At 64.1% G+C, this 24,014-nt stretch overlaps 4 protein-coding genes across 4 annotated transcripts; 3 read left to right on the forward strand and 1 right to left on the reverse strand.

Moving 5' to 3' along the window:
• Window positions 1–623: 623 nt before the first annotated feature.
• On the forward strand, window positions 624–7,187 carry CHLNCDRAFT_57085 (hypothetical protein; the record flags this gene model as incomplete). Its single annotated transcript, XM_005850049.1, has 20 exons — window positions 624–893; window positions 1,037–1,124; window positions 1,279–1,397; window positions 1,598–1,675; window positions 1,807–1,998; window positions 2,170–2,237; window positions 2,399–2,565; window positions 2,690–2,775; window positions 2,924–3,097; window positions 3,243–3,361; window positions 3,571–3,655; window positions 3,778–3,840; window positions 4,498–4,692; window positions 4,815–4,937; window positions 5,047–5,206; window positions 5,348–5,646; window positions 5,720–6,172; window positions 6,316–6,501; window positions 6,598–6,743; window positions 7,004–7,187. 20 exons carry the CDS (start codon window positions 624–626, stop codon window positions 7,185–7,187), a joined length of 3,255 nt encoding a protein of 1,084 aa, XP_005850111.1.
• A 477-nt stretch (window positions 7,188–7,664) lies between these two features.
• On the forward strand, window positions 7,665–12,920 carry CHLNCDRAFT_50676 (hypothetical protein; the record flags this gene model as incomplete). The annotated part of the gene is made up of 14 exons (XM_005850050.1): window positions 7,665–8,093; window positions 8,286–8,404; window positions 8,527–8,749; window positions 8,855–9,319; window positions 9,422–9,607; window positions 9,739–9,869; window positions 10,036–10,162; window positions 10,837–11,001; window positions 11,089–11,207; window positions 11,330–11,552; window positions 11,658–12,122; window positions 12,225–12,410; window positions 12,532–12,662; window positions 12,755–12,920. The coding sequence occupies 14 exons, from the start codon at window positions 7,665–7,667 to the stop codon at window positions 12,918–12,920; spliced, it is 3,135 nt and encodes a 1,044-aa protein (XP_005850112.1).
• Window positions 12,921–17,472: 4,552 nt separating this feature from the next.
• On the reverse strand, window positions 17,473–18,974 carry CHLNCDRAFT_142195 (hypothetical protein; the record flags this gene model as incomplete). Its single annotated transcript, XM_005850296.1, has 7 exons — window positions 17,473–17,556; window positions 17,703–17,762; window positions 17,914–18,089; window positions 18,189–18,281; window positions 18,387–18,436; window positions 18,560–18,644; window positions 18,812–18,974. The coding sequence occupies 7 exons, from the start codon at window positions 18,972–18,974 to the stop codon at window positions 17,473–17,475; spliced, it is 711 nt and encodes a 236-aa protein (XP_005850358.1).
• A 258-nt stretch (window positions 18,975–19,232) lies between these two features.
• CHLNCDRAFT_142196 (hypothetical protein) lies at window positions 19,233–23,887 on the forward strand (the record flags this gene model as incomplete). The annotated part of the gene is made up of 13 exons (XM_005850051.1): window positions 19,233–19,262; window positions 19,650–19,826; window positions 20,049–20,650; window positions 20,757–20,904; window positions 21,033–21,323; window positions 21,458–21,527; window positions 21,641–21,788; window positions 21,915–22,269; window positions 22,440–22,560; window positions 22,716–22,783; window positions 22,912–23,151; window positions 23,343–23,427; window positions 23,562–23,887. The coding sequence occupies 13 exons, from the start codon at window positions 19,233–19,235 to the stop codon at window positions 23,885–23,887; spliced, it is 2,661 nt and encodes an 886-aa protein (XP_005850113.1).
• Window positions 23,888–24,014: the final 127 nt, after the last annotated feature.

The following is a 24,014-nucleotide window of genomic DNA, read 5'->3' on the forward strand; positions in this document are numbered from 1 at the left end:
CGTGTTTGGCTTGGACTTTCATGTCGAGGTGCCACCCGCCAACAAGCACCGGGTGCTGCCGTCGCAGGAACTGTCCCGCCCCGCCGTCAATGGTACAATCCAGTTTGCCTCAACTCAGCGCCTTCTCTCTGTCCGCATTCCCTCTTGCAACGTCTTTGGAGGCCCTCGCACTGCAGCCTGACCACCGCCACAGGTTGGACGCGCCACTGGGCCGTCCCTCTTCCTGGCGCACTTCACCAACTACTTAACCACTAGGTGCGTCCACTTGCATTGGTTTGGCGGCTCTCAACAGCAACAAGCGGTGCCCTGCATCTTCCGCGTGGGAATCCCCCTCGGCTGAACTGGCGGCATCTGCTGCATGATGATTGCCTCAGCAGGGCCGCTGCAGGGGCGCCGCGCCGGCCCGGGCAGCACAGGCACATGGTGCACCACAACCGCCGCCGCCTGCTGACGCGCTCTGGGTGGCGAGCCACACCTGCGCCTGGGCCCTATCCTGCTCTGCTGCGCAGATGGAGAACTGAAGGTTTTTCCAATTATCTTCGCAAGCCTTCGTAGATACAGCCACACAGGAGCGGCACCGGTGCATGACGCACGAAGGCGGCAGCAGCAAGGGGCACTCGCCCATGGCCTCCCGCCGTGCCGCCGCGTGGCTGGGGCTCGTGCTGGCCGGCAGCCTCTGGGCGCTGCATCGCAGCCGGTCAGAGGCGGCAGGAGCAGCGTTAGTTGACGCCTTCGGTGCGTCCGAGGAGCGGCAGTACAACTTGCAGCAACTGGAGGAGGCACCTCGGAGGCTCAAAGCGCTGCCCCAGAGCTCTCACAAGGCAAGATCTGCGTATGCCGGCGATCTGGGGGGGGGGATGCGGGGTGGGAAGGCTGGCGAGGGACGGTGGCGGGTGGGCTGTCGCAGGCGGCACGCTTTGACTTGCAGAAGACGTCAGGTCGAGACGTTCGCCACCCGCCCTCCCTTTGTTGCTCGGGCTCTTGTGCTGGAACAGCTGCTGTGCCCACTTTTGTGCCTGTGCCTCTCCATGTGCAGTGCACGCCGACTAAGGACGCCAACCACCGTGTGTGCGAGTATTCCAGCCTCATCGTGCACCGTGGTACCGCCTACTACCTGACCGATGGTTCGTGCGCTCAGATGCAGCCCGCCCATCCCCATCTCATGTATACCCGCCTGTCTTTCCCTCTCACGTTATGCTCCTGCCTGCCTCCCTGTCATGCTGCGCCCCTGCCTGACCCCTCTCACCGCCCCGTTGCTTCCATGCCATGCTGCCACAGACCATTCCCTCGAGCTGCCTGCCGTGGATGTGACCTATCACCCAGCACCAGATGAGAAGTACGCGCCCACCGTGCTGCACCGCAGCCAGGCGGGCTTTCTGCTGGAGGGGGAGAATGAGGTGTGGGCTGCCGCTGTGTGGTGTATGTGGGGTGATGTGATGCTGAGAGGGGATGATGGTGGGTTGTAGGGTGCCGGCGCCAGAGCGGCAGCTCGATCAGTGCCGTGGCAGTCTGCTGGCGCGGCTGCTGCTGGCCCATTCCCCTCCGTGCCTTCCCACCCACCCAGCTGCCTCTCTACTCTCCACGCTGCACCCCGCAGTGGTTCAGGGTGCCCCTGTCCTGGCTTTGGAAGGTGACCAAGCGGTGGGACAACCTGGCCCATCACTTTGGAGAAGACGTGAGTGGTATGGGTGGAGGAGGAAAGCGAGGGGCAGGCAGTGCGCACCGCGTGGGCCAGCGTGCCCCCTTCCCGGCCTGCTGCCTGCTGCTGCCCGCCTCACCCTGCCGCCCCTGCTGCCCCGCCGGCAGGTGGTGACGCTGCACAACACGCTGTGCCGGCACCTGGGGGAGTGCACCTACCCGCCACGGCGCGAGGTGCAGCTCTTCCTGCTGCACTCGCGGGAGCAGGGCGCCCTGCTGGCGCCAGTCAACGCCACGCAGGCGCGCTGCGTCACTGGCTGGCCGGCCGTTTATCGCGACGACCCGCGGCTGGAGAGCAAGGTGCATGCAGTGCGCTGATTTGGGGCGGGCAACTGGCAAGGCAGGGAGTCTACATTGGGGGCAAAAGCAGTGCAACAGCACTGTGCCTGCCTGCGGGTGGAGGTGTTCCTGGGGTAGGCCTCGCGTGCCATGCCACCTGCCTGCTGATTGTGTTGCCATGCCATGTTGCAGACGCTGCTTCTGGAGAAGGCTTGGTCTGGTATCGGGCCAGAGTGCCACTCCCAGCGAGGCTGCGCCAGGTGGGCAGCGCCGCCTCGAGATTCCCGTGGGGGCTCGCTGCCCTTGGTTTGTGAACGCCTTTGTTGTTTCACCATTTGTGTGGTCTGGAGTGTCTCGGGCAGGCTCACCGCTCCGTGGCTGCCTTCTGACACTGACTGCCCTGCTCGCTCTCACCCTTCAGTGAAACTGAGTTCGGCGCGATACGGAAGGACAAGCGAGCCGGCATGCCGGCGGCGGCGCTCCAGAGCTGGCGGGAGCGGCTGGGGGCGTGCTATGGCTTGGACGTGCACACGCCTGCCCGGGTGCAGGGCAAGACTGTCCTGATTGTCGACAGGCCCTATGAAGCAGGTGGGCGAGCGGGCGGATGGGTGTGGATGAGGTGGCGAGGTGCTATCCTGGTGGGCCGCGTTTGACCGGCACGCCATGCTTTTCCGCCCACCCCTCCCCATGCGCTCGCCACACCTTCTTGCAGGCCGCCACATGCTCAACGTTCGCAGCGTGGAGAAGTTTGTGCGGGAGCGCTTCCCCGGGGACGACGTGCGGCTGCAGTACTTTGAGGTCAGTTGCTCAGCTGGATCCTTGCTTTCAGGCGTGCTCAGCTGGCTGGGGTGGCTCTTCCCCTCCTTCAAGAAGGTCCCCGGCTTCTCCATCCCCTCACCTGTTCCTCCGTCCCTTTAGCACTCCCTTGTGCACCTCCCCCTTGCAGGACGTCCCCTTCCCTGACCAGCTGCGCATCATCAGCGGCGTCAGCATCCTGGTCATGGTGCACGGCTCAGCCATCGCCCTGTGGCCCTTCCTGCCCCCCAAGGCGGTGGCCATCCACATCTCGCCAGACATTGAGAGCGCCCACTCCCTGCAGCGCGTGTGGGCAGAGGCATACGTGAGCGCCAGTGTCGGCCGGGCAGAGGGTGGAGGGGGTCGGCGGACCGGGGAGGCGAGTGCTGTCAGAACGCTCCATTAGCCCTATTGCCCCGTGTCCGCTGCACTCTCCGATTCCTCATATACGTGTCTACACATCCCTGCAGGCACGTGACTGGGGCTTCACGGGGCTCACTTTTGTGCCCCTCAACAACTCCGACCCCAGCCGCCAGCACATGCGCTGGGAGGTCATCTCCAAGCAGGATCAGTACCAACAGCTGAGCAGGTGAGGCGGGGGTCTGGGGTGCAGTAGGCTGTGGTGCTGGTGAGACGGAATATGTAAGGAGGAGCGAGAGCGGGGAGCTGGCATGCGATGCCTGGCCAGCTGCCTGATCTGCCTCCCCGCCACTGCGGGTGCCTGTGCCTGTGCCGCTAAAATTCTTTCGATGTTTGTGTGGCTTCTGGCCTGCCCGCTCGCGCTCTTTCATGTTGCAGCAAGGAAAAGATTACGCTTCTGGAAACGGGGGAGTGCCCCGAGCAGCTCAGCCAATTGTGCACCTTCCATTGGAAGCGGCAAGAGGTGGGTAGCTTGGATAGGTGTAGGGATGGGGACCGGGCTTGACGAGGGCTGCCTCCTCCTCTCATAGCCCAGTGATCATGGCTCCCCCTCTCCCACTGGATGCCCGCTCCCTCGCTCTGCAGCTGAGCCTGGTGGTGGACCTGTCGCACCTGGGCTGGGCGCTGGATACCGCCGAAGCCAGCCTGGTGCGAAAGACAAGAGTGGCTGCAAGGGCAGGATAGCACCACTCCGGCTCGGCTTGGCTTGCCTCTACGATCCTTTGACTGGAAGCATGTCATGACACAGAAACAAATTAGCCACGCTCATTGCGGCTTGCTTTACCGTGTTTACCTGTCCCACCCCCATTCTTGACGCCCATACTGACACAAACCCGACCTGACCTGACCCCACTGCACACTGCATTTTTTCTTGTATGGGCTTGTGCGGGCATCCTGTGCATATGCACATTCACTAGCAGCAGCATGGGATAGAAAGCCAAGCAAGGGCATTGGGTGGGCCCATGGAGATCACTCCCCTTACGCCATCTGGCAGCAGGCAAAGCTGGTACGTGGCCCTGCAAATTCAACTTGCAACAGTGCAGCAGATCTCGCCCCCGTCGCCCCTTGCATCTTACTTGCGGCTCGGGTGTTCCATTGAGCGGGATGAGGGAGCTTTAGGGCCATCTCAGCCTCAGATGCCTGTTCCCCCACCTCCTGGTCCCTACTGCTCTCCTTCTAACTGATCACGGATCCACCATGAGCGATTCCAAGCCAACAAACTGCACGGCGGTGCTGCGCACAGCAGCCGGAGTCCTGCCCCTTGCAGTTGCCCTCGTGGTCTGCGCCCTTGTGCTCCGCGGCCAGAACCTGTCGAGTCTTATTCAGGACATTGGCCTGCTAGAAGGGTCCCGGGATCTGCTAAGCAGCCGCTCGGCGCGGCCGCTGGTGCGGAAGGCACCGCTCCCGCCCTGTGCCCCGCTCAACTGCAGCGTGCCAGTCGGCGAGGCGTCGCCCTTTGCGGACAGCTGTGTGCGGCTCCAGGACGTCTGCCTGGACCAGGTGAGCCGCTTGAATGCTTCCAGGATTGCCAACGCCTTGCCCGCCTTCTCCAGAGGCGCCTCTGGAGAAGGCGCCGTGTGGCATTTTTGCCAGCAAACGGCACCGAATTTGCACTGCCGCAGGGTCGCATCATACTTTATGAGTCCAAGTATAGGCCTGAGGGGGGCAACGGGCCTCCCATAGGACTGCCAGACTTGGTGCCAGACCCGCAGCAGACAGCCTTTTACCTCCACTATTGGCGCATGGTGCGCACTTAACCTCCCTCTTGCGGCTGGCGGGACAGCGGCTGGCGTGGCCTGGCCCCAGCTGCGTGCCGCTGCTGAGCTCCCACCCCCCCTGCTTGGGTGTGTGCAGGGCAATGCAGACTTGAAGTGGGGCCTGCCAGCGGTCCCCACGAGGCCGGCCAGCGCCACCGAGCCTCGCCAGTACCTGGACCAGCCCTCCTTCTCCACCTGCACGGTTCCGGTGCTGTTCTACCAGCACAATGCCTTCAACTTTGCGCACACGTTTAGAGGTGGGAGGTGCTGACGTTGGCCTGGGCAAGTCTGCACATTGATGCCACAGCTGCGTTGGGCGCCGCTGGCATCTCTTGCTGTACGAGTGCATGGTACCACCTGCAGCCAACTCGACCATGCACCCCTCCTGCTGCCTGCAGACAATGCCGCTCGTTTTTTTAGCGCCCTGAGGGAAACACCCTGGGCGGGGCATGTGAAGGTCCTGCTGCAGACGGGCGGCGGCCTGGCCTTCTCTTTCATGAACCTGGCCCTGTGGCAGCCACTCAGCAACATGAGCGTAGAATCGCTGGCAGATTCCTCTGTGCGGCTGGCAGATGACCAGGCAAGAGGGCACGCAGCGCCTGCTGTGTCTGTTGCTGTCGGGGCAGGACAGTTGGCCTGGCGCTGCTGTCTTTGGCACCCCTGCTGCTGCATTCTACTACAGCTGGCGGCCATGCATGTGCGCAGAGCAAGGGCAGCGCCTCAGCTCCATGCCCCACCCCCCACCACCCCCACCCCCGCTGCTCTTGCAGATTGGCAAGCGCCCCGTCGGCCGGAACCAGCTGCCGCCCAGCTACGAGGGGACCCAGCAGCGATGCTTCAAGTCCATGTATGTGTGCCTGCACGACATTAACACGCGCACCTGGCAGCTACACGAGTACGGCCAGATGCTGGTGCGCCACTATGGCGGCGACGCACTGGTCCTGGCCATGCCCCAGACGCAGCCGCCCGGCCAGCAAGGCAGCACGCTTCTTCCGCCGCCGGTGTCGGTGCTCAAGCAGCTGAACAAGGCACCCAAAGGCGGCAGCCAAAAGGCAGCGGCGGCGGCGGAGCAGGTGGTGCGCGTCGTCTTCCAGAAGCGCGGCGGCGACCCCCGCCTGCTGACCGACCGCCAGCTCATCAACTCAAAAGAGCTGGTGGAGCGGTGCAACGCGTGGCGCTACACAGCGCCCTCTGGCGCCCGCGTCCGCGCGCTGTGCTGGGAGGTGCGTGCCTTGCGGGGCTGCTGCCCCCTACCAGCGCGTAGCATGTTGCTTGGCGGCCTTGAGATGGCCGCCGTTGCCTCTGCCTTTCTATGCATGCTCCTGTCTTACCAGCCTTGCCCCTGCTGCCTTGCATGCCCTCTCAGGTTGAGTTGAGCACCCTAGAGGTTGGGATTGCGGCGGCGCACCAGGCAGACATCTTCATAGGAGCCCACGGCGCCAACATCGCCAACGCGTGGCTCATGCGCCCCGGCAGCGCCATCGTGGAGCTGACGATGTTTGAGTTTGAGGAGAATCAGCCGCACCTGAATCTGGCTGAGCGCAACATGAAGGTGAGGCCACCCGCCGGCATCTGGGCTGGCTGGCTGCTTGTGCCCCTGCCCCTGTGCCTCAATCTGCCCGCCTCGTCCTGCTCTGCCTGCTTGCAGGATGCCGACAGCCAGGTACAGTTTTACAAGCTGCTGCTTTGCGATCCCAGGGGCTCGTGGACGCCCGGCTGGAGGGAGGGCAAGGAGCGGGAGCGGGGCGCTACCGAGGGCGAGAGCTGGTCCAAGTATCGCAACCTGGTTGTGCGGTGAGTGCTGCATGTCTGGCTCGGGTTAGCAAATGGTGCTGAGAGGGCATGGGCGTCGTGGCGGGCCAGCAGTGCAGCAGTTGCAGCTCCCAGGTTATGGTGATTTTATTACATTATATGTATGTAGTCTGTCTTTGGTCAATCACTGAACCGTCACAGACTGTTATGCATGCGGGGTGATGGCCAGCACACCCTTGCCAGCACAGCTGTGCGCCTGCTGGCTGTTCACACACTGTGCCACCGCCCTTTGCATGTTGCAGCTGGCCGGCGCTGCGGGCTGTGCTGGAGGACATTGTGAAGGTGGGAGGCGACATGCAGCTGTACCGCCAGTTGTTCCAGGACGGCCGCTGGTGGTGGCTCAGCAGCGCCACGCAGACAGTCTATGCGGGCCCCGACCTGCATATGACGTGCAAGACAGCAAGAGAGCAGGGCGTCATCCAGTGAAAGCAGCCACAATCCAGCAAAAAAATAAAAGGCCACTACTCTCCTTGCTGCCCCTCTATCAAACTGCTTGATGTTTTCTGCCGCACCCTCGCACCTTGTTGTTTCTGCCCGCCGCTACGTCCTTGTGAATCGTGACCTGTGTGTCCATTTTTTTCGTATCAACCTCAATTGTTCTCTACCTCCCCTACCATTCTTTCAGTTTGACCAAGCACCAGCCCGGCTGCCTTCAGGGTTCACACGCAGCCGTGCCCACGGGCCTCCACGGTGCTGGCTTGCGTTTTCAAGATCGCATCAACTAGATGCTGGCTGGTAGCCTCCCTCCCACATACAGAGGCAGGCCACAAAGCAGATGCGACTTTTTCCGGCCGACCGCCCGGTGCGCACCACATGTTGTGCCGCGCCGTGCCTCGCTGGCGGTGGTGGCGTGGTGGGTTCAAATGGCAGGCCCCCCTGCATCGCTGCATGGTGTCCGCTGCAATGCAGATGGCCCCAGGATCGCCACGAGATCGTCATCGCCTGTTGCGGCCCGCTGCAGTCTGTTTGCTGCTCGCCTTCCTGGCCCTCACGCTGTTTTTGATCGCTCAGGAGCGTCTACAGCTGCCGCTGCCCTGCCAAATCGCTCCGCGCCTGGCAGAAGGGGGAGCAGCGAGCGCAGATGGGGCGGCCGCACCGCAACATGGCGGCAAAGGCAGCGACAGTCGCCGTGCCTGCGACTCGCCCCCCACAGTCACACCGTCGCAGTGGGCCGAGAGCTGCTCCCTGCTGACTGACGTGTGCGTGGATCAGGGCAGCGTCATTCTGTATGGCGAGGAGCACCGCATGGGGCCGGGCAGCCCGGGTACGGCGCCATACCTCATTGAACCAGCCCTCGACTGGAAAAAGTACATTTTCCTGCACCGCAACAGCGTGAGGGGCTGCCAGCTGCAGTCATGCTTCCATGTTTGCGGCTGATCGTGTGATGGCTGCAGCGGTTTCAAGGTTATTGTGTGTCACTCTGTGCAATCCGCAAAATGATGTGCGGGTCAGCAGCCCCTGGCATGCCCCCCCATTGTTGTCCATGGTTCTGCCTTACTAAGTGTGACATGGGTTTGAGTGCAGTCGGGACGGGACTACCGCTATTCCATGCAGCCCATCCATGTGCGGCCCGCCAGCAGCACCGAGGGCACATCCTATCTGAACAAGCCCCTGTTCTCCGCCTGCACCGTGCCCATCGTGTGGTGAGCATTTACAGCACACACGTCGACGTCTGGGCCTGGCCCATTCCTGTCGCGAGTGTCGCACCCTCTCCCAGGGCCCTATCTTAACACGTATCCTGTGTACCACCTACCTGAGCCCGCAGGTATCCCATGTGGAATGCCAACCTGGCGCACTTCTTCCGGGACAATGCAGCCAAGGTGTGGAGCGTGCTGCGCGCCACGCCCTGGGCACGGCACATCAAGTGGGTGTTGGTGACGGCAGAGGGGCATGCGGCACCGGCCATGAATTACGACATCATGCAGCCGATGGTGGGGCTGCGGGTGGAGACCTGGGCTGACTTCACCAACCGCCTGCCTTCGCGAGAGGTGGGGGCACTGTGCGGCTTGTGTGAGACCAGCCTGCATACTTTGGTCCCGCGCTGGGCTCGTGCACATCATCACACACACGCACACACTGCTTCATGAGTGCAGGTACCAGGCGGCTACATTCCGCTCAATCCTTTGCAGGGCGCCGGGGCAGGCGCTGGGATGCCACCACCACCACCAGACAGCTACGAGGGCAGCCCACAGCGCTGCTTCAAGCAGATGTTTGTGTGTAGCCAAGGCATCAACATCACCAGCTGGCCGCTGCACGGCCTGGGGCAGCACCTGGTGCGGCACTATGCCAGCCAGCTGCAGTCTGCTGCTGCCGTAGCATCAGAGGCAGTGGTCGCACCACAGCAGCATCAGCATCAGCCGGCTGGAAGGGACGGCTCCAATGCGGGAGTGCTGCCCAGCAGCAGTAGCAGTGGCAGCGAGCAGGTGCTTCGCGTCATTTTCCACAAGCGCGCCAGCGCCGACCGCCAGCTGTTGAATGTGCGCGAGCTGGTGCAGCAGTGCAACGCATGGCGCCACACCACAGCAGCGGGGCGGCATGTGCGCGGGAGCTGTCGAGAGGTGCGCACTGTTGCCGATGCTGTGCAGAATATTGGCTGGGAGGGGTAGTCCCCATGCTTCACTTTAACACAGCGCTTCTGGCTGCTGCGTGGTGTTGTGCAGGTTGAAATCAACGACCTGTTCACTGGCATGGCGGCGGCGCAGCAGGCGGATGTGTTTGTGGGAGTGCACGGCGCCAATATGGCCAACGCCTGGCTCATGCGCCCCGGCAGCAGCATGATTGAGCTGCAGCCGTATGGCTTTGACGCTGGTCCAGCACACCTTCAGTATCCACTATTCAATATGGAGGTGCGGCACACGGCCCGCTTGTGAGAGTTTCACGGCAGTGCTGGCAGCCTCAGGAGAGTCCGCTGATGTGGCCCATTTGCCCTATTGCGGGCCCAAATCTACTGCAATGGCTAGTCCGTGCCGCGGTGCAGGACAATGAGACCTCTGTGCTCTGGTGGCTCATCTCGGTGTGTGATGCTGAAGCCTGGACGCCAGGAGCCGGCGAGGCTTCGGGGCTGGGGCATAGTGAATCCCATCCAAAATTCCGCAACCTAATCGTCAGGTATGCAGGCTGGCTGCTGTCCTCGACGGCAACAGCTCTGCAGGTTTTCGGCTGCGACGGACCCCAGAAAGGCCAGGCTAAGCTTGCGACGCTGGTGTGCGGTAGGCACGCCAGCAGCCCCGCTTCCAACCACGCCGCGCATGCTGTGCTCGGCACTGCTGCACAGGTGGGAGGCGCTCCAGACAGTGCTGCAGACCGTGATGGAGGTGGACGGCGACATGCGGCAGTACCGGCGGCGGTGGGAGGAGGGGCGGTGGTGGTGGTGGATGGGCAGCGCAGGCAGCTTGCAGCACGTGGGCCGCGGCCGACGAACCATGATGCGGTGCCCTGAGTGAGGCTGGGGTTGCGACATCCAAGCCCTCGCATATCCGCCTCAATTTGATGTGAATATTCTTAACCATTCTTTCTGTTTGACCAAGCATTGAATAGCTTACCATGTAGCATTCTCCACCTGGTGCCGGCACCCCCCGGTGCCACAGTTTACACAGCCGTGCCCACGGGCCTCCGCGGTGCTGGCTTGCGTTTTCAAGATCGCATCAACTAGATGCTGGCTGGTAGCCTCCCTCCCACATACAGAGGCGGGCCACAAAGCAAATAAAATTCGGCCTGGCCAGTGCTGTGCCGCGCCGTGCCTCGCTGGCGGTGGCGGCGTGGCGGGTTCAAATGGCAGGCCCCCCTGCATCGCTGCATGGTGTCCGCTGCAATGCAGATGGCCCCAGGATCGCCACGAGATCGTCATCGCCTGTTGCGGCCCGCTGCAGTCTGTTTGCTGCTCGCCTTCCTGGCCCTCACGCTGTTTTTGATCGCTCAGGAGCGTCTACAGCTGCCGCTGCCCTGCCAAATCGCTCCGCGCCTGGCAGAAGGGGGAGCAGCGAGCGCAGATGGGGCGGCCGCACCGCAACATGGCGGCAAAGGCAGCGACAGTCGCCGTGCCTGCGACTCGCCCCCCACAGTCACACCGTCGCAGTGGGCCGAGAGCTGCTCCCTGCTGACTGACGTGTGCGTGGATCAGGGCAGCGTCATTCTGTATGGCGAGGAGCACCGCATGGGGCCGGGCAGCCCGGGTACGGCGCCATACCTCATCAGCCCGCCACAGAAACGAACGAAGTACATTTTCCTGCACCGCAACAGTGTGAGTGTGTGGCGCTTCCACCACTGCAACGAATTGATCATGTTGTTGATTTCGGTTCATTGTGGTCAGCACTCCTATTGAGTGCAGTCGGGACGGGACTACCGCTATTCCCTGCCACCTATCCGTGTGCGCCCTGCCAGCAGCACCGAGGGCACATCCTATCTGAACAAGCCCCTGTTCTCCGCCTGCACCGTGCCCATCGTGTGGTGAGCATTTACAGCACACACGTCGACGTCTGGGCCTGGCCCATTCCTGTCGCGAGTGTCGCACCCTCTCCCAGGGCCCTATCTTAACACGTATCCTGTGTACCACCTACCTGAGCCCGCAGGTATCCCATGTGGAATGCCAACCTGGCGCACTTCTTCCGGGACAATGCAGCCAAGGTGTGGAGCGTGCTGCGCGCCACGCCCTGGGCACGGCACATCAAGTGGGTGTTGGTGACGGCAGAGGGGCATGCGGCACCGGCCATGAATTACGACATCATGCAGCCGATGGTGGGGCTGCGGGTGGAGACCTGGGCTGACTTCACCAACCGCCTGCCTTCGCGAGAGGTGGGGGCACTGTGCGGCTTGTGTGAGACCAGCCTGCATACTTTGGTCCCGCGCTGGGCTCGTGCACATCATCACACACACGCACACACTGCTTCATGAGTGCAGGTACCAGGCGGCTACATTCCGCTCAATCCTTTGCAGGGCGCCGGGGCAGGCGCTGGGATGCCACCACCACCACCAGACAGCTACGAGGGCAGCCCACAGCGCTGCTTCAAGCAGATGTTTGTGTGTAGCCAAGGCATCAACATCACCAGCTGGCCGCTGCACGGCCTGGGGCAGCACCTGGTGCGGCACTATGCCAGCCAGCTGCAGTCTGCTGCTGCCGTAGCATCAGAGGCAGTGGTCGCACCACAGCAGCATCAGCATCAGCCGGCTGGAAGGGACGGCTCCAATGCGGGAGTGCTGCCCAGCAGCAGTAGCAGTGGCAGCGAGCAGGTGCTTCGCGTCATTTTCCACAAGCGCGCCAGCGCCGACCGCCAGCTGTTGAATGTGCGCGAGCTGGTGCAGCAGTGCAACGCATGGCGCCACACCACAGCAGCGGGGCGGCATGTGCGCGGGAGCTGTCGAGAGGTGCGCACTGTTGCCGATGCTGTGCAGAATATTGGCTGGGAGGGGTAGTCCCCATGCTTCACTTTAACACAGCGCTTCTGGCTGCTGCGTGGTGTTGTGCAGGTTGAAATCAACGACCTGTTCACTGGCATGGCGGCGGCGCAGCAGGCGGATGTGTTTGTGGGAGTGCACGGCGCCAATATGGCCAACGCCTGGCTCATGCGCCCCGGCAGCAGCATGATTGAGCTGCAGCCGTATGGCTTTGATGTGCGCCGCACCCATCTGCAGTACCCCCATAAAAACATGGAGGTGTGGTGTGCAGCGGCTTGCCAGGGTGGCCATGGGTGGCAGCAAACTGAAACCCAACCGATTGGGACCTGCCCTGCTACTAGCCTAACCACCGTGGGAGGGGTTTTGTGCCGCGTTGCAGGACAATGAGACATCTGTTCTCTGGTGGCTCATCTCGGTGTGTGATGCTGAAGCCTGGACGCCCGGCCTAAGGGAAGTTATGGGGATGCGGCGCAAGGGAGCCTATCCCAAGGATCGCAACCTTGCTGTCAGGTAAGCGGGCTGGCTGATAGCAGCTGGCCATCACTAGCAGCTCCCCACCGACAACAACACCATCGCCTGCCCATTGCGTGCACTGGGAGCAGGTGGGACGCGCTCCAGACAGTGCTGCAGACCGTGGTGGAGGTGGACGGCGACATGCGGCAGTACCGGCAGCGGTGGGAGGAGGGGCGGTGGTGGTGGTGGATGGGCAGCGCAGGCAGCCTGCAGCACGTGGGCCGCGGCCGACGAACCATGATGCGGTGCCCTTAGTGAGTGAGGCTGGGGTTACTGGCATTTTTGCTGCTAATGTAGTCGAGTCGGCAAGCAAGCAAGGGTTACACTACTTGAATGATGAGAAAAAACAATGTGCTAGCGGCAAGGGAAGAACAGGGGCAAGGGACTCGACTGCAGCAACGCAGTAGGAATAAATTAGCAAGGATCATTACGAGGGTTCAGGACCATGAGGGGCACATGCAGCGGGGAGGGTTCATGCGGGCGGTGGTGACACACGGCATCCAAGCATGCAACAGCAGCCAGGGGGTGAATGTAAATCTTGTGTTTAAACAAACAAGGGTTGAATATCGTGATCGATGTACTTCAAGATCTCTGGAGCAGGCTCCAGCCAGCCACACACAGCGGGCAAGGGCAAGACGGCAGGCGCCTTTGCAACTTGCTACGCCCCTTGTGCGCGTCGGATGATTGCCACCGCGGCGGCGGCCCCCAGGATGCTGCACCCCACCGCAAATGCGGTGTTGAGCAGCTGCTGGCGCCAGGGCTCGGGCTCTGCACGGGAGCAGGCAGGTGGAGTGTGCGTGAGCGGGGCAAGGCATAGGTTGGCAGGACCCCTCTGTGCGCCTCCTCAGCTGAGGGCTGGCAACTCACAGCCGCTGCATCCCAAAAGGTTTGTGCAGCCCACCCGCGCTGTGCTCCTTCTGGTGCTTCAGCATGGCCTGGCCCATGCGTGCCGCCTGCTCCAGCCGCCGCTCCAGCAGCGCCCGCTCCGCCTGCCACTGTGCCTCCAGGTCGGCAGCCGTGGCCGCACGAGCGCAGATGCCCGCCACCAAGCGCGCCACCAGGGCTTCTCCCGCCGCCGCCGCCGTCCTGTCGGCCAGGAGCTGCTGCAGGGCTGCCGCCTGCTCTGCAGCCTGGGCCCGCCGCCCCGCTGCCTCCTGCAGCACGCCCTCCAGCACTGCCGCTACAACGGGGCTGGTGCCGCTGTGCACGGCCTGCTGCGCTGGGGGTGCACCGGTCCCGCCACCGCCGCCGCTGTTGCTGCTCCTGCTGTCGCTGCGGAAGGCAAAGAGGACGGCTGAGATGTCGTCCAGCTGATGCTGCAGGTCGGCAACCGCCGTTTCTGCCGCCAGCCGGCGCTGCCGCTCCTGCTGCAGCTGCCACGTGGCGGAGCTGCCGGTGCTGCCGCCGCTGCTGCTGGCGGCGGCGAGGGCGTCGGCCGCGGGCGATGTGGACAGGCGGGGCAGGGCGCGGCTGATCAGCTCCTCCACCGCCGCACCCCCGTCATCTCCCAGGCTACTGGAGGCGCTGGGGACTGCACGGATGGGGGAAGGCACGGGGTGGGGTTGAAGTCAGGGGCTGGCACACGGTGCTGGCAGGATGCCCTTATGCACGACCTACAAAAAACACCAGCAGAGGTCAGGGCTACCGACAGCGGTACTGCTTCCAACTCACTCTCGCTGTAGCAGTCCAGAAACTGCTCGGTGACGTCACTACTGGCCGGCGACGCCGAGATCTGCGTGGCGGCATCCTCCCAGCTCTGGCCGCCGCCTGCTGCCTGGTGCCGCACTGGCACAGGCTGTGGTGGCAAGAGTGGCCGCCGCGGCAGGCTGCCCGCCTCGCTGGAACTGGGCGCGGCGGTGGTCATGCTGGTGGCATATGTGTGCGTTCCAAAGGTTCCAAACAGCTCCCGTTCCAGCAGGGCAGCCATGGGCTTCACCAGCTACGTGCGGGCTATGGTGCTCTGGAAGCTTGGCGGCCCAAGTTGGCGAAGCGGCGGGTGGGCTGCCCAAGCAGGCGCCTTTGCTGGCCTGGCCGGCCCGGGACACGACCGAGGGTTCTCTCACAAGGCGGATGTGGGGAGCGGCGGCAAGGGGTGTGAGCCCAGGAAGGGGAACTTGCCAGGGCACAAGTGCCTTGGGGTTATGACCTGCACCGACTCCTCCGTACAACAGAAGCGGTATGTGGAAAGGAAACAAAGAGCTGAAGCCTGGTTCGCCAACGTCGGGCGGCCGTGCTGCGGTCGTGGCCTGGGTGATGGGGCGGGGCACCCCAAATGCCCAGAGGGCAGTTATCTGCATACCACCTGCAGAATAAGACATCATGGTGGGCACACGGAGGCGCAGGGCGGACGATGAGCTGCCAGCCGAGCCGGCCGCAGCTGCGGCTCCAGCAGACGATTCGGAAGACTCGGGTGTGTTTGAGTGTCGGTGGGCAGCGGTGGAGGTGGCCAGCGGCGGGCATGCAGTGCATTCGACTATGCAAAGGAGAGCCTGCGCTGCAGCAGGGCCTGCGGCACGTGGTGCGAGAGAGCCGGAGATTGTCTGGGCCGCCCAAGGGGTGCACGGAGTGTGGGGGCAGTGCCGCCGCTGCTGCCGCTGCTCGCTGCTGCCACCGCCTGCCGCATGCTGCCGCCGACTCCTTGCACCACCCCCTGCTACTGCTTGCACTGACGCTGCAGAGGACGATGCCCCTGAGGAGGTGTCCCTAGCCACCGGCAAGCAGTCGGCGGAGCAGCGGCGGCGGGATGAGGCGGGGGCCAAGGCGGCAGCACGCACCGCCGCCAAGGAGCGGCGAGCGGCGCAGCAGGAGCGCCTGCGCGCCGCCAAGGCCGAGCGGCAGGCAGCGGCAGCGGCGAAGGCGGCCAAAGCAGCAGCAGCTGCTGAGGAGGGTGCAAAAGGGGAGGAGGAAGAGGAGGAGGAGGAGGAGGAGGAGGAGCAGGAAGAGGATCTCGACCTGCTGCCGGATGATGTGCTCGCTGCCCTTGCTAGGAACAAGCGGTGAGTGCTTCGAGTGCGGGCTCCTTCCCAACCGTACACCTGCTGCCCAAGCCTCGCCTGTGCTGCACAGCATCTCCTCGCCAATAATTATTCTGATGCTGGTGCTGGTGCCGCGCACTGCCACGGCCGCTGCAGGACCGTGCCGACGACAGAGCAGGCTCGGCTGATTTCGGAGCAGCTGCGCCGACAGCAGCAGCAGCCAGGCCAGCCGCTGCTGGTGCTGGGCCAGCCACAACGCAAGGAGATTGTGGAGCGGGAGGTGGGGCCTGTGGTGGTGCGGGTCCTCAACGCGCAGCAGGCCAGCAAGCCGTCGCAGGCCGCACGAGACTTTTTGCAGCAGCGCCTGCAAGCGGGCGTGAAGCGGTCTGCAGACATGCTGAAGCCCGCCCGCAGCCTGCAGCCCGCCCACATGGCGCAGCAGCAGTGGCGGCAGGCGTCGCTCACTGCTGCCGCGCCGCTCGCCAAGCGCCGGCGATAGTGCCGGGGCGTGGCTGCTGTGTGCGGTAGCGCCTGGCAGCTGTCCCCTGCTGTAAATGTTTGCTTTGCTTGTTGTTTCCTCTGCTGCTCGTGACTGCTGTTCATTTCTGTTGTTGCTCTTCCCGCTCGTCTCCCGCTCTCAAGTGCATTTCCTGCCATTTCTACCATGCTCTGTAAACCGTTGCACAACACAAGGCCATGAAGCAACAGACGCGCTCATCAATGAGCAAAGGAAGTAGTGAGCGCGCCTCTCTTTTGGTGGGCGGGGCGGAGTTGCAGAGGTACTGCCGCTGTCCCGCCTTGCCTTCATGGCAAAATCAATTCCGGCCTGATGTGGCGCTGTCCATCCGCGCCTGTAACTCGTGGCTTTGTTTGGGCAATGTGAGACAAGGCAGACTGGTCAGTCTGATCATTCTGATCAGATGGCCCAATGGGACGCCCCCTTGCAAGCTCTGTTGAACAAAAACACACTGATATCCTACGCACTGTTGGATCACAACACAAGCGCCTGTCTGGCCAGCTGCGGCCAGCTGAGCGACGAGCTCTGGAGGGAGGGCTGCGACCAGCCCGCCCCGCTCGCCCAGCAGCTGCACACTCTGTTTCACACAGGTGTGTATGGCAGGGATGCGCGCAGAGCAGCCTGATCTGCAGCTGCAGCTTCGCCGCCGTCGCTTCCTCCACCGCCTGCTGAGAGCCGCCCCGCTTCGCCTGCATTTTCCACCGTCATGCAGCAGCCGGCGCACCAGACCATTTGGACGTGTGCGGCCAGAGAGCCGTGGTTGTGCAGCAGTCTGAAGGCAGTGTGTGTGCGGTAAGCCGTGGCAAGCAGCTGGGCATGACGGCACACTACCTGCCCAGCGGCATCCTGGTCACAGTGTTCAGCAAGCCAAACCTGCTTCAGACGGTGCTGCCCCAGGTGGAGGCGGTGTGCGACGTGCTGAGGCAGCCCTGATGCAGTGATTGATGGAGATCATGGCGCTGTGCTCATTGATCGACAGCACGCGCAGCAGTGGCATTGTTGGTGTGTTGAGCGCTAGTTTGCTGGCCCACCGAGGTCGCCATTTCTACTGTCCATGCTTCGTTTGCTTTGATGCTCTATCTGTTGCTATATCATGTGTTTGACGCTCTGCTCTTGCTAATTTTGTGGTCCATGGCAGCTTCAAGACCCTATAGAGACTTGGTGCCATTTGCATGATTGCATGCCAGCGTGTGGAAAAATGTGGTTGGGGCACGTTCAGGCCTCGGAACTTCCAATCAGAGCAATGTCAGGCCCCTGCCATGGCCACCGGCCTTCATTCACAGGCGCCTTCTGCCTCCTGCCGCCGCCGCTGCCGTCACCGCCCCGAGGAGCTGAAGGTTGCCCGAAGGGCGCTGCTGCCCAGCGACATGCTGGCGCGCCCCGCAAAGCCGAGCACCGACTGTACGGGTAGGAGGCAGGTGGGTGGGCGAGTGAGCGGCACGCAAGATGGCTGCTGGGGTGCGGACAAGAGGCGAGCAGCAGATCTGCAACTGGGGAGACGAAAAGCCGCGGCTGCGCCTCTGGTTGCGCCCCACGCATGCGCACCTGCGCCCCAGCAGTGCCGCCAGGGAAATAGGAGGCAATGTAGTAAAGCAGGGTGACCAGCTGCAAGGCAGCACAGCACAACATCCCTTGTCAGAACATCGCAGACATCAGCAGGTGGAGGCACATCACGGCTGGGCTGGCAGGCGAGCCTAGCAGGAAAGCACGGCGCCCTGCTCCCCGCTGCCTCGCCCCGCCCCCTGCGGCCCGTTACCTGCGCCCCGCAGAACAGGAGGGAGAGAAGGTAGGAGTGCATGATGAGGGACGCGTAGAGGGTGGCCACCAGCGAGCCAAAATAAGCGGCGGTGAAGGGCAGGCGGTCGCGGGAGGCCAGGTGCCCAAACATGGTCTTCCAGCCCTTGAGCGCGCCCAGGGATGCACTGACCAGCGCTGCGGGGGCAGGCAGGGGTGGGGTAAAGGATGAGGTGTGGTGCAAGAACGAGCATGATACACTGTGCCGTGCCTCCAGCTCCAGCCCTGCCTGCCTACCTGATCCGATGCTGAAGGTCATGGCAAACTTGGCGGGCGCCAGGATGATCATGGGCAGGAAGAGGAAGAAGGCCATGCCCAGGAACAGGGCACCTGTGGGGCGAGAAAAGGTGTGCACGGGCTCGCGGAAGGTCACTGGACACAGCGCAAGGTAATGGTGGGGTTGCACGCACACTGTACGTGGCCCCCATGCCGCACCTGAACCCAGGAAGAAAGCAAAGTAGGTCCATTGCGTGGTGCTGGGGACGCTGCAGGTGCAGGGTGGGGTAGGGCACGAGGAACAACATGTGAGAGAGGTGGGGGCTAAGGACGCTGTTCGGAGCGGGCCAGAGAGTCGATGGATGGGCACATCGGCTCGGCAGGCTGCTCACTTTGAGGCCGCCCCGCTCGCTGCTGCCGCCGCGCTGCTGGCCGCGCCGCTAACCAGGTTGACTGCGCTCGACAGCAGGCTCTTGGCTGCAAAAGGTGGCGCATGGAGCAGCGGCGGGTGGGCAACAGACTAGACCTCCCCGCTTCGCAGCCGGTCGAGCAATGGCCGACGGTGCAAATGCGCTGCGGCAATGCGCGCGCCATCCTGCCTCCCAGGCCGTGCCACCTGCTCCTAAAGCGCCATCAGTCCACACCTGAGGTGCCCTCCTCTGCTGCAGCTAGCGGGTCGGTGCCGGCGGGTGCAGCGGTTGCGGCGCCGCCGCTGCTATACTTGTTCCATTCGCTGAGCACGCTGGACCCCGCCGGCGGCTCCTTGTCGGGCGCTCCCCCTCCCAGCCAGGTTTGGAGCGACTGCATCCCCTGCTTGAACAGCTTGCCGGGTTCGCTGCCAGTGGCAGAGCGTGGGAGGGGCAGCTGGTTTGCCTTCAGGTACCGGTGTGCTGGGCAGGGGAGGCGGGCTGTTTCGATTGCAACCCGCTTCTGCTGGGTGGCTCAGCACGTGCTGCGCAATTCAGCAAGGCCCAAGTCTTGCATCACTCTGAATTTTCGATTAGCTGGTGTGGTCTGGGAGACAGCCACCCCAGGGTGGAGCTCCAGGGAGGTGCCGATCAGAAGATGGCCGGGAGGGGAGGCTCCTCACGCGAGGTGGGTCCCTTGGGGGTGCTCGTAGGTATCATCCAAGGCGATCCGATGCCGGTGGCTTGCCTAGGAGTGCTGTGCCTAGCCGGCGCTAGGTCCCGCCAGCAGGTTGACGCCGAGCGCCTGCGCTTCTCTGCGCCTCAGTCTTGCGGAAGCATCTGCCCATCACTGCAGGAATTTGGCCGCCGCAGAGGTGGGAGGGGCGCACCTGGACGCGGCGAGGGGCGGTTTGGCACGCCGCCTCCGCCGCCGCTGGGTGGCATAGGGAGGGGCGGCCGAGGCGACTTCTCCGGCCGCGATGCGGGCCCCGCTGCAAGGGGCAGAGGGGGGAGCCCCTATCCAGGCGGTGGCAGGGGGCGTGGCGGGCGACGATCCTTCACGCCCTCTCCTCAGCTGCGCCAGCAGCAGCAGCGGTATTCCCCTGCCAGCAGCTACGGCAGAGGCTACAGTGGTGGCGGCACCAGCCCGCAGGGCGTGAACGCTGGGTTTGGGGCGGCCAGCGGCAAGCTGTTTGGGCGTGGTGCAGAGGCGGTGTCATTTGACAGAGACAAGGAGAAGGGGCTGTGGAAGGTGCGCAGCTGCTGGACAGCTGTCTTGCAGTCCTGCTGTTCCTGGCACTCAAGCTGAGGTTGCCTGCCGCTGTAGGTGGGCCCGCCCGATGGGCAGCGCTTTTCAGCGGCCTGGCTGCGAGGCCTCTCCGCTTTTGTGGCTTGGAAGTACCAGCAGCAGGCGCAGCAAGGGCAGCCCTTGGCCGCGCCTGCCTCCCCGCCGCCCCCTGCGCCACCACTGCAGCAGCAGCCACAGCCACATCACATGACGGCCAGGCCGCCGCCAGTCACGGCAGAGCACCTGCCCTCCAGCCCACCGCTGGGCAGGCCGCCGGTGTCAGTAGAGCGGCTGGAACGAGCCGGCTCCCTGGCAGAGCAAGATATGGATGCGGCAGGGTCGAGGGCAGGAGCAGCAGGCAGCCCAGAGGCAGGGGATGAGGCGGTGTTTGCAGTCGCTGCTTGTAGTCCAGGTGGTGGGCTTGCTAGCCGTGCCAGCAGTTCAGCCAGCAGCTGCAGCAGTGACTTGGGCTGGGCTGGCGTGCTGGCAGACGCGGCGGCAGCAGAGTCTTCTGCAGGCGGCGGCAGCAGCTTGGCCGCGGAGAATAGCGGTGGCTCCGTCACGGGTGCAGGCAGTGCTCCGGGGTCTGGCAGCATCGGCAGCCCAGCCAGCTCGGGGGAGCCTGCCTCCCCCTCTGGGTGCCGAACCTGGTGGCCAGTGTCGGAGGCCGCCCTGCAGTCGCCCGAGCTAGTGGCGGTGGTGCAGCAGACGGAGCCGGCGCTACTGCCGGGCGCTGCGCCACCTGTGCAGCTGTCCATCCGGCTGGAAAGGATGTCGCTGACTGATCGGTGAGGGTAGGCAGCCTGGCGGTAGGATGGGTGGTTTTGCCAACGCCACCATGGCCTGCAATGCAACGGCCCCCCGGCCCGCTTCCCTGTCTGCCGCTTTGTGTAGGGAGGCTCAGATGCTAGCTGAATGGTGCTGCCAGGAGGCGTGCGGCACCGCATCCGTCCGCAAGCTGTGGTTGTTTGACAACCGCCTGGGCGACGAGGGGGCTGTGCAGGTGGCCCGCATCCTGGAGAAACACCCCGGCATGGTGGAGGTATGCCCCTCTACAGCTTCCCGCGGTGTGTGCTGCTGCCGCCTGGCCTCTGCTGTTGTTGCGGGGAAAATCCGCGCAGCAATATCCACACTTTTGCCCCGCCTGATGATTGCTGCCTCCACTCGCAGGTGCATTTGTCGCACAACCTGATGACGCTGCAGGGGGCGGCCGTGCTGCTGGAAGCGCTGGCTGTGCCCATTGCGGCAGCTGCAGAGCCAGCTGCTGGCAGCAACACCAGCAGTTGTAGCGCTGAACCTGAGGACGCAGGTGTGGAGGCACTCGGCTCGGAGGCAGCGGCAGGAGAGGGGGCATCTGCTGCCGGTTTTGGCAGCAATGGCGGCGCGCCTCCACCAGGCTCCCGCCGCCCTCTGTGGCTGCGCCTGGAGTGGAACCGAATCTCGCTGGAGGGGCTGGTGCAGGTGGGTGGAAGTGGGCAGGTACAGCCAAGGAAACCAAGACAGCCAGGTGATGGTGAGCACCCGCCCGACCACCCCCCATTCATGCCGCCGTCCCTCCTGCTGCCACATGTGTGTGTGTGTGTGTGCGCGCGCAGGTGCTGGAAGAGCTGCACATGCGGCGGGGGCTGGTGGTTGACGTGCCCACCGCCATTCGGCCCGATGCAAGTACGAGTCTTGACATTTTTCTCTTTCCGCATGTTTTATATGATCCCAGTGCCATCTGTTGCTGCCATCCTCTGATCCGCTGCTTGATGCGCTGCCTGCTCATGCCGCCGCAGCCCCCTCGCTGCCCGATCTGCCCCCCTACCTGCAATCGGCGGCAGTGGCGACTCCCGCGGGCGCCGCTGCCGTGCCCGCTAGCCGCGGCTCGCGCAACGCGCTGCAGTTCCTGGTTCAGGCCTGCCATGCCCGCCTGCCGTGGGTCAGGTGAGACGGGCGCTGGCTTGCCGTGATGGTGTTGCAAGAGGGAGCTCAGCCTCCACCAGCAGAAGGAGCTGTTCAGTCCTGGTGCATCAAGTCCTCTCCCTCGTCCCCTCCCACCCGGTGTTGCAGCTGCCAGTACCAGCTCCCCTCGGAGGCGGCAGTCCTCAAGGCCGCACGTCGCGGCTGGAGCCAGCAGCGCCTGCAGCAGGCGCAGCCTGCCGCTGATGCTGCGCCTGCTGCTTCCAGCAGCAGCCAGTCGACGGCCGAGAGTGTAGCATCGCCGCTGCAGCCACCGCCACCACCTGCCATGCCCGCCACCCCAGCGGGCAGCGGGCCGCTGCTGCTCTTCCCAGACACATCCGCCCTGCTGCCCATGCTGGGAGCAGGCGCCAACGTCTCCATCCCCACCTTTCTCACTCTCGACCTGCTGGGCCAGCTGGCGCAGCAGGGGCGCTTTGGGCGCAGTCTACCCGCCCATGAGCAGGTGTGTACGCTGCCAGTCGTGCCATCTGTCTTCTCAGCCTGCCGTTCGACACACTTGTGCTGCTTGTGCCGCCTGCTTCAATGCCCGTACACTCCCTCCCCGCTCCCTGTGCCTCGACCCTGCTGCTCCGCCCCGCTCCATCATTCACCACCCACACACACAACCCGCAGGTGTTCCTGGTGGTGACCGACTCGGTGCTGAAGCAGCTGGATGGGCTGAAGAATGACGGGGCGGTGCGCCCCGCGATACGCCGCTTCCTGGGGCAGGGCCTGGACGCCTACGGCCCGGCTGGTGCGGGGCAGGCCTGCGCTGCTGCGTGCTGAGGCGTAGCCGCTGCCACATCCTACAGTGGTGCTGGTCGCAGCAACAGGGCTGCCACGTGCCCCTCCTGGCCCTGGCCCTGCCCCAGAACTGTGCTGCCTGCGCCCTGCCACTACTGATCGCAGGCGCCGACTTCCTGACTGTGCTGGGCTCCCACGAGGGCGAGGGGCTGGTTGTGGAGCACGACGCGGCGGTGAGGCGCCTGCCGCGGACCTGCCGCCTCTGCAGGCAGCAAACCGCGCAGCTGCCGCTTGTATGTTGCCAGCAATTCCCAACTGCATGCCCCTTACACAAACACAATGCACACTGCCTGCTGGGCAGGTGGCGGGCAGCCGCAGCGTGGATGTGGGGACCAAGGGGCAGCGGGCAGACCACAGGATTGTTGAGGTGGCGCTCTTCTTCCAGCGGGAGGTTTGCGGCAGCGGCAGCAGCAGCAGCAGCGCTATCGACGAGGTCTCCAGCACGAACGGCAGCGGCGGAGAGGGTGCCAGCAGCGCCGCAAACAGGCCGCTCACGGCTGCCTCCTTCCCCGTGCTGCTTTTGAGCGGCGACAACGCGCAGGTGAGCCGCCAGGGCTGCTCCCAGCCCCGCCACGCCCTGCAACTGCTTGGTGTTGGCTGCCCTGCATGCGTGATGCAGATATCGCTTTTATCTACATCATTACTCACCCTGCTTCGCCTGTGTTCCAGGTGCAAACAGCGAGGAGCCATGGGCTGCCCGCCGCCCGGATGGTTGATGTGGCTGCGGTGCAGGGCCGGCTGCAGGCGGCGTTTGAGCGGCGGCAGCCGCTGACGGCCTCGCTGCTGCGCTCCTGCCTGGGGGCTGCGGCTGTTGCAGGTTCTACCACACCTCTGTTGTCTGCACTCATCTATGCCTGCCCTGCATCTCGTTGCTGCGCTCTTGCCTTGCTCTGCTTGGGGCTGTAGAGCAGCGCCACGACCATCCTGCCAAATGCCTCTCCCTTGCCGCAGGCTTGGCCGAGAGGGCGGCGGTGCGTAGCCTCCAGTCTGAGTTTGACGACGTTGTGGCTGCACTGGAGGCTGCCACCGCTGCCCTGGCAGCCAGTCAGCAGCAGCTGGAGGCGGTGTCTGCGGTAGCTGCTGCTGGAGGGGTGGGCGATGCTGAGCCAGCCATGGCAGCAGTGCAGCGGGCGCTGGCGTCGCCGGTGGTAGACGGCGGTCTACAGCAGCTGGTGCCCGCGCTGCAGGCACGACTGGCTGACTGGCAAGGCCTGGTGCGCAGCCATCAGGATCCGTCCCGCCTGCGACGCTGGGCCAGCAACAGCGGCGGCGGCTGAGGCGGCGCTGGCACCGGGCGCAGGTGGTGCCTCTGCTAGACCGCGCACCGCTCTTCATCGGGCGTGTAAAAATCGAGCCTACTTAAATCATGATGATCGCACCAGGGGGAGGGGAAATTGCGATTTC

Source organism: Chlorella variabilis (genome assembly GCF_000147415.1).
Source record: "Chlorella variabilis unplaced genomic scaffold CHLNCscaffold_4, whole genome shotgun sequence".
NCBI classification, from domain to species: Eukaryota; Viridiplantae; Chlorophyta; class Trebouxiophyceae; order Chlorellales; family Chlorellaceae; genus Chlorella; species Chlorella variabilis.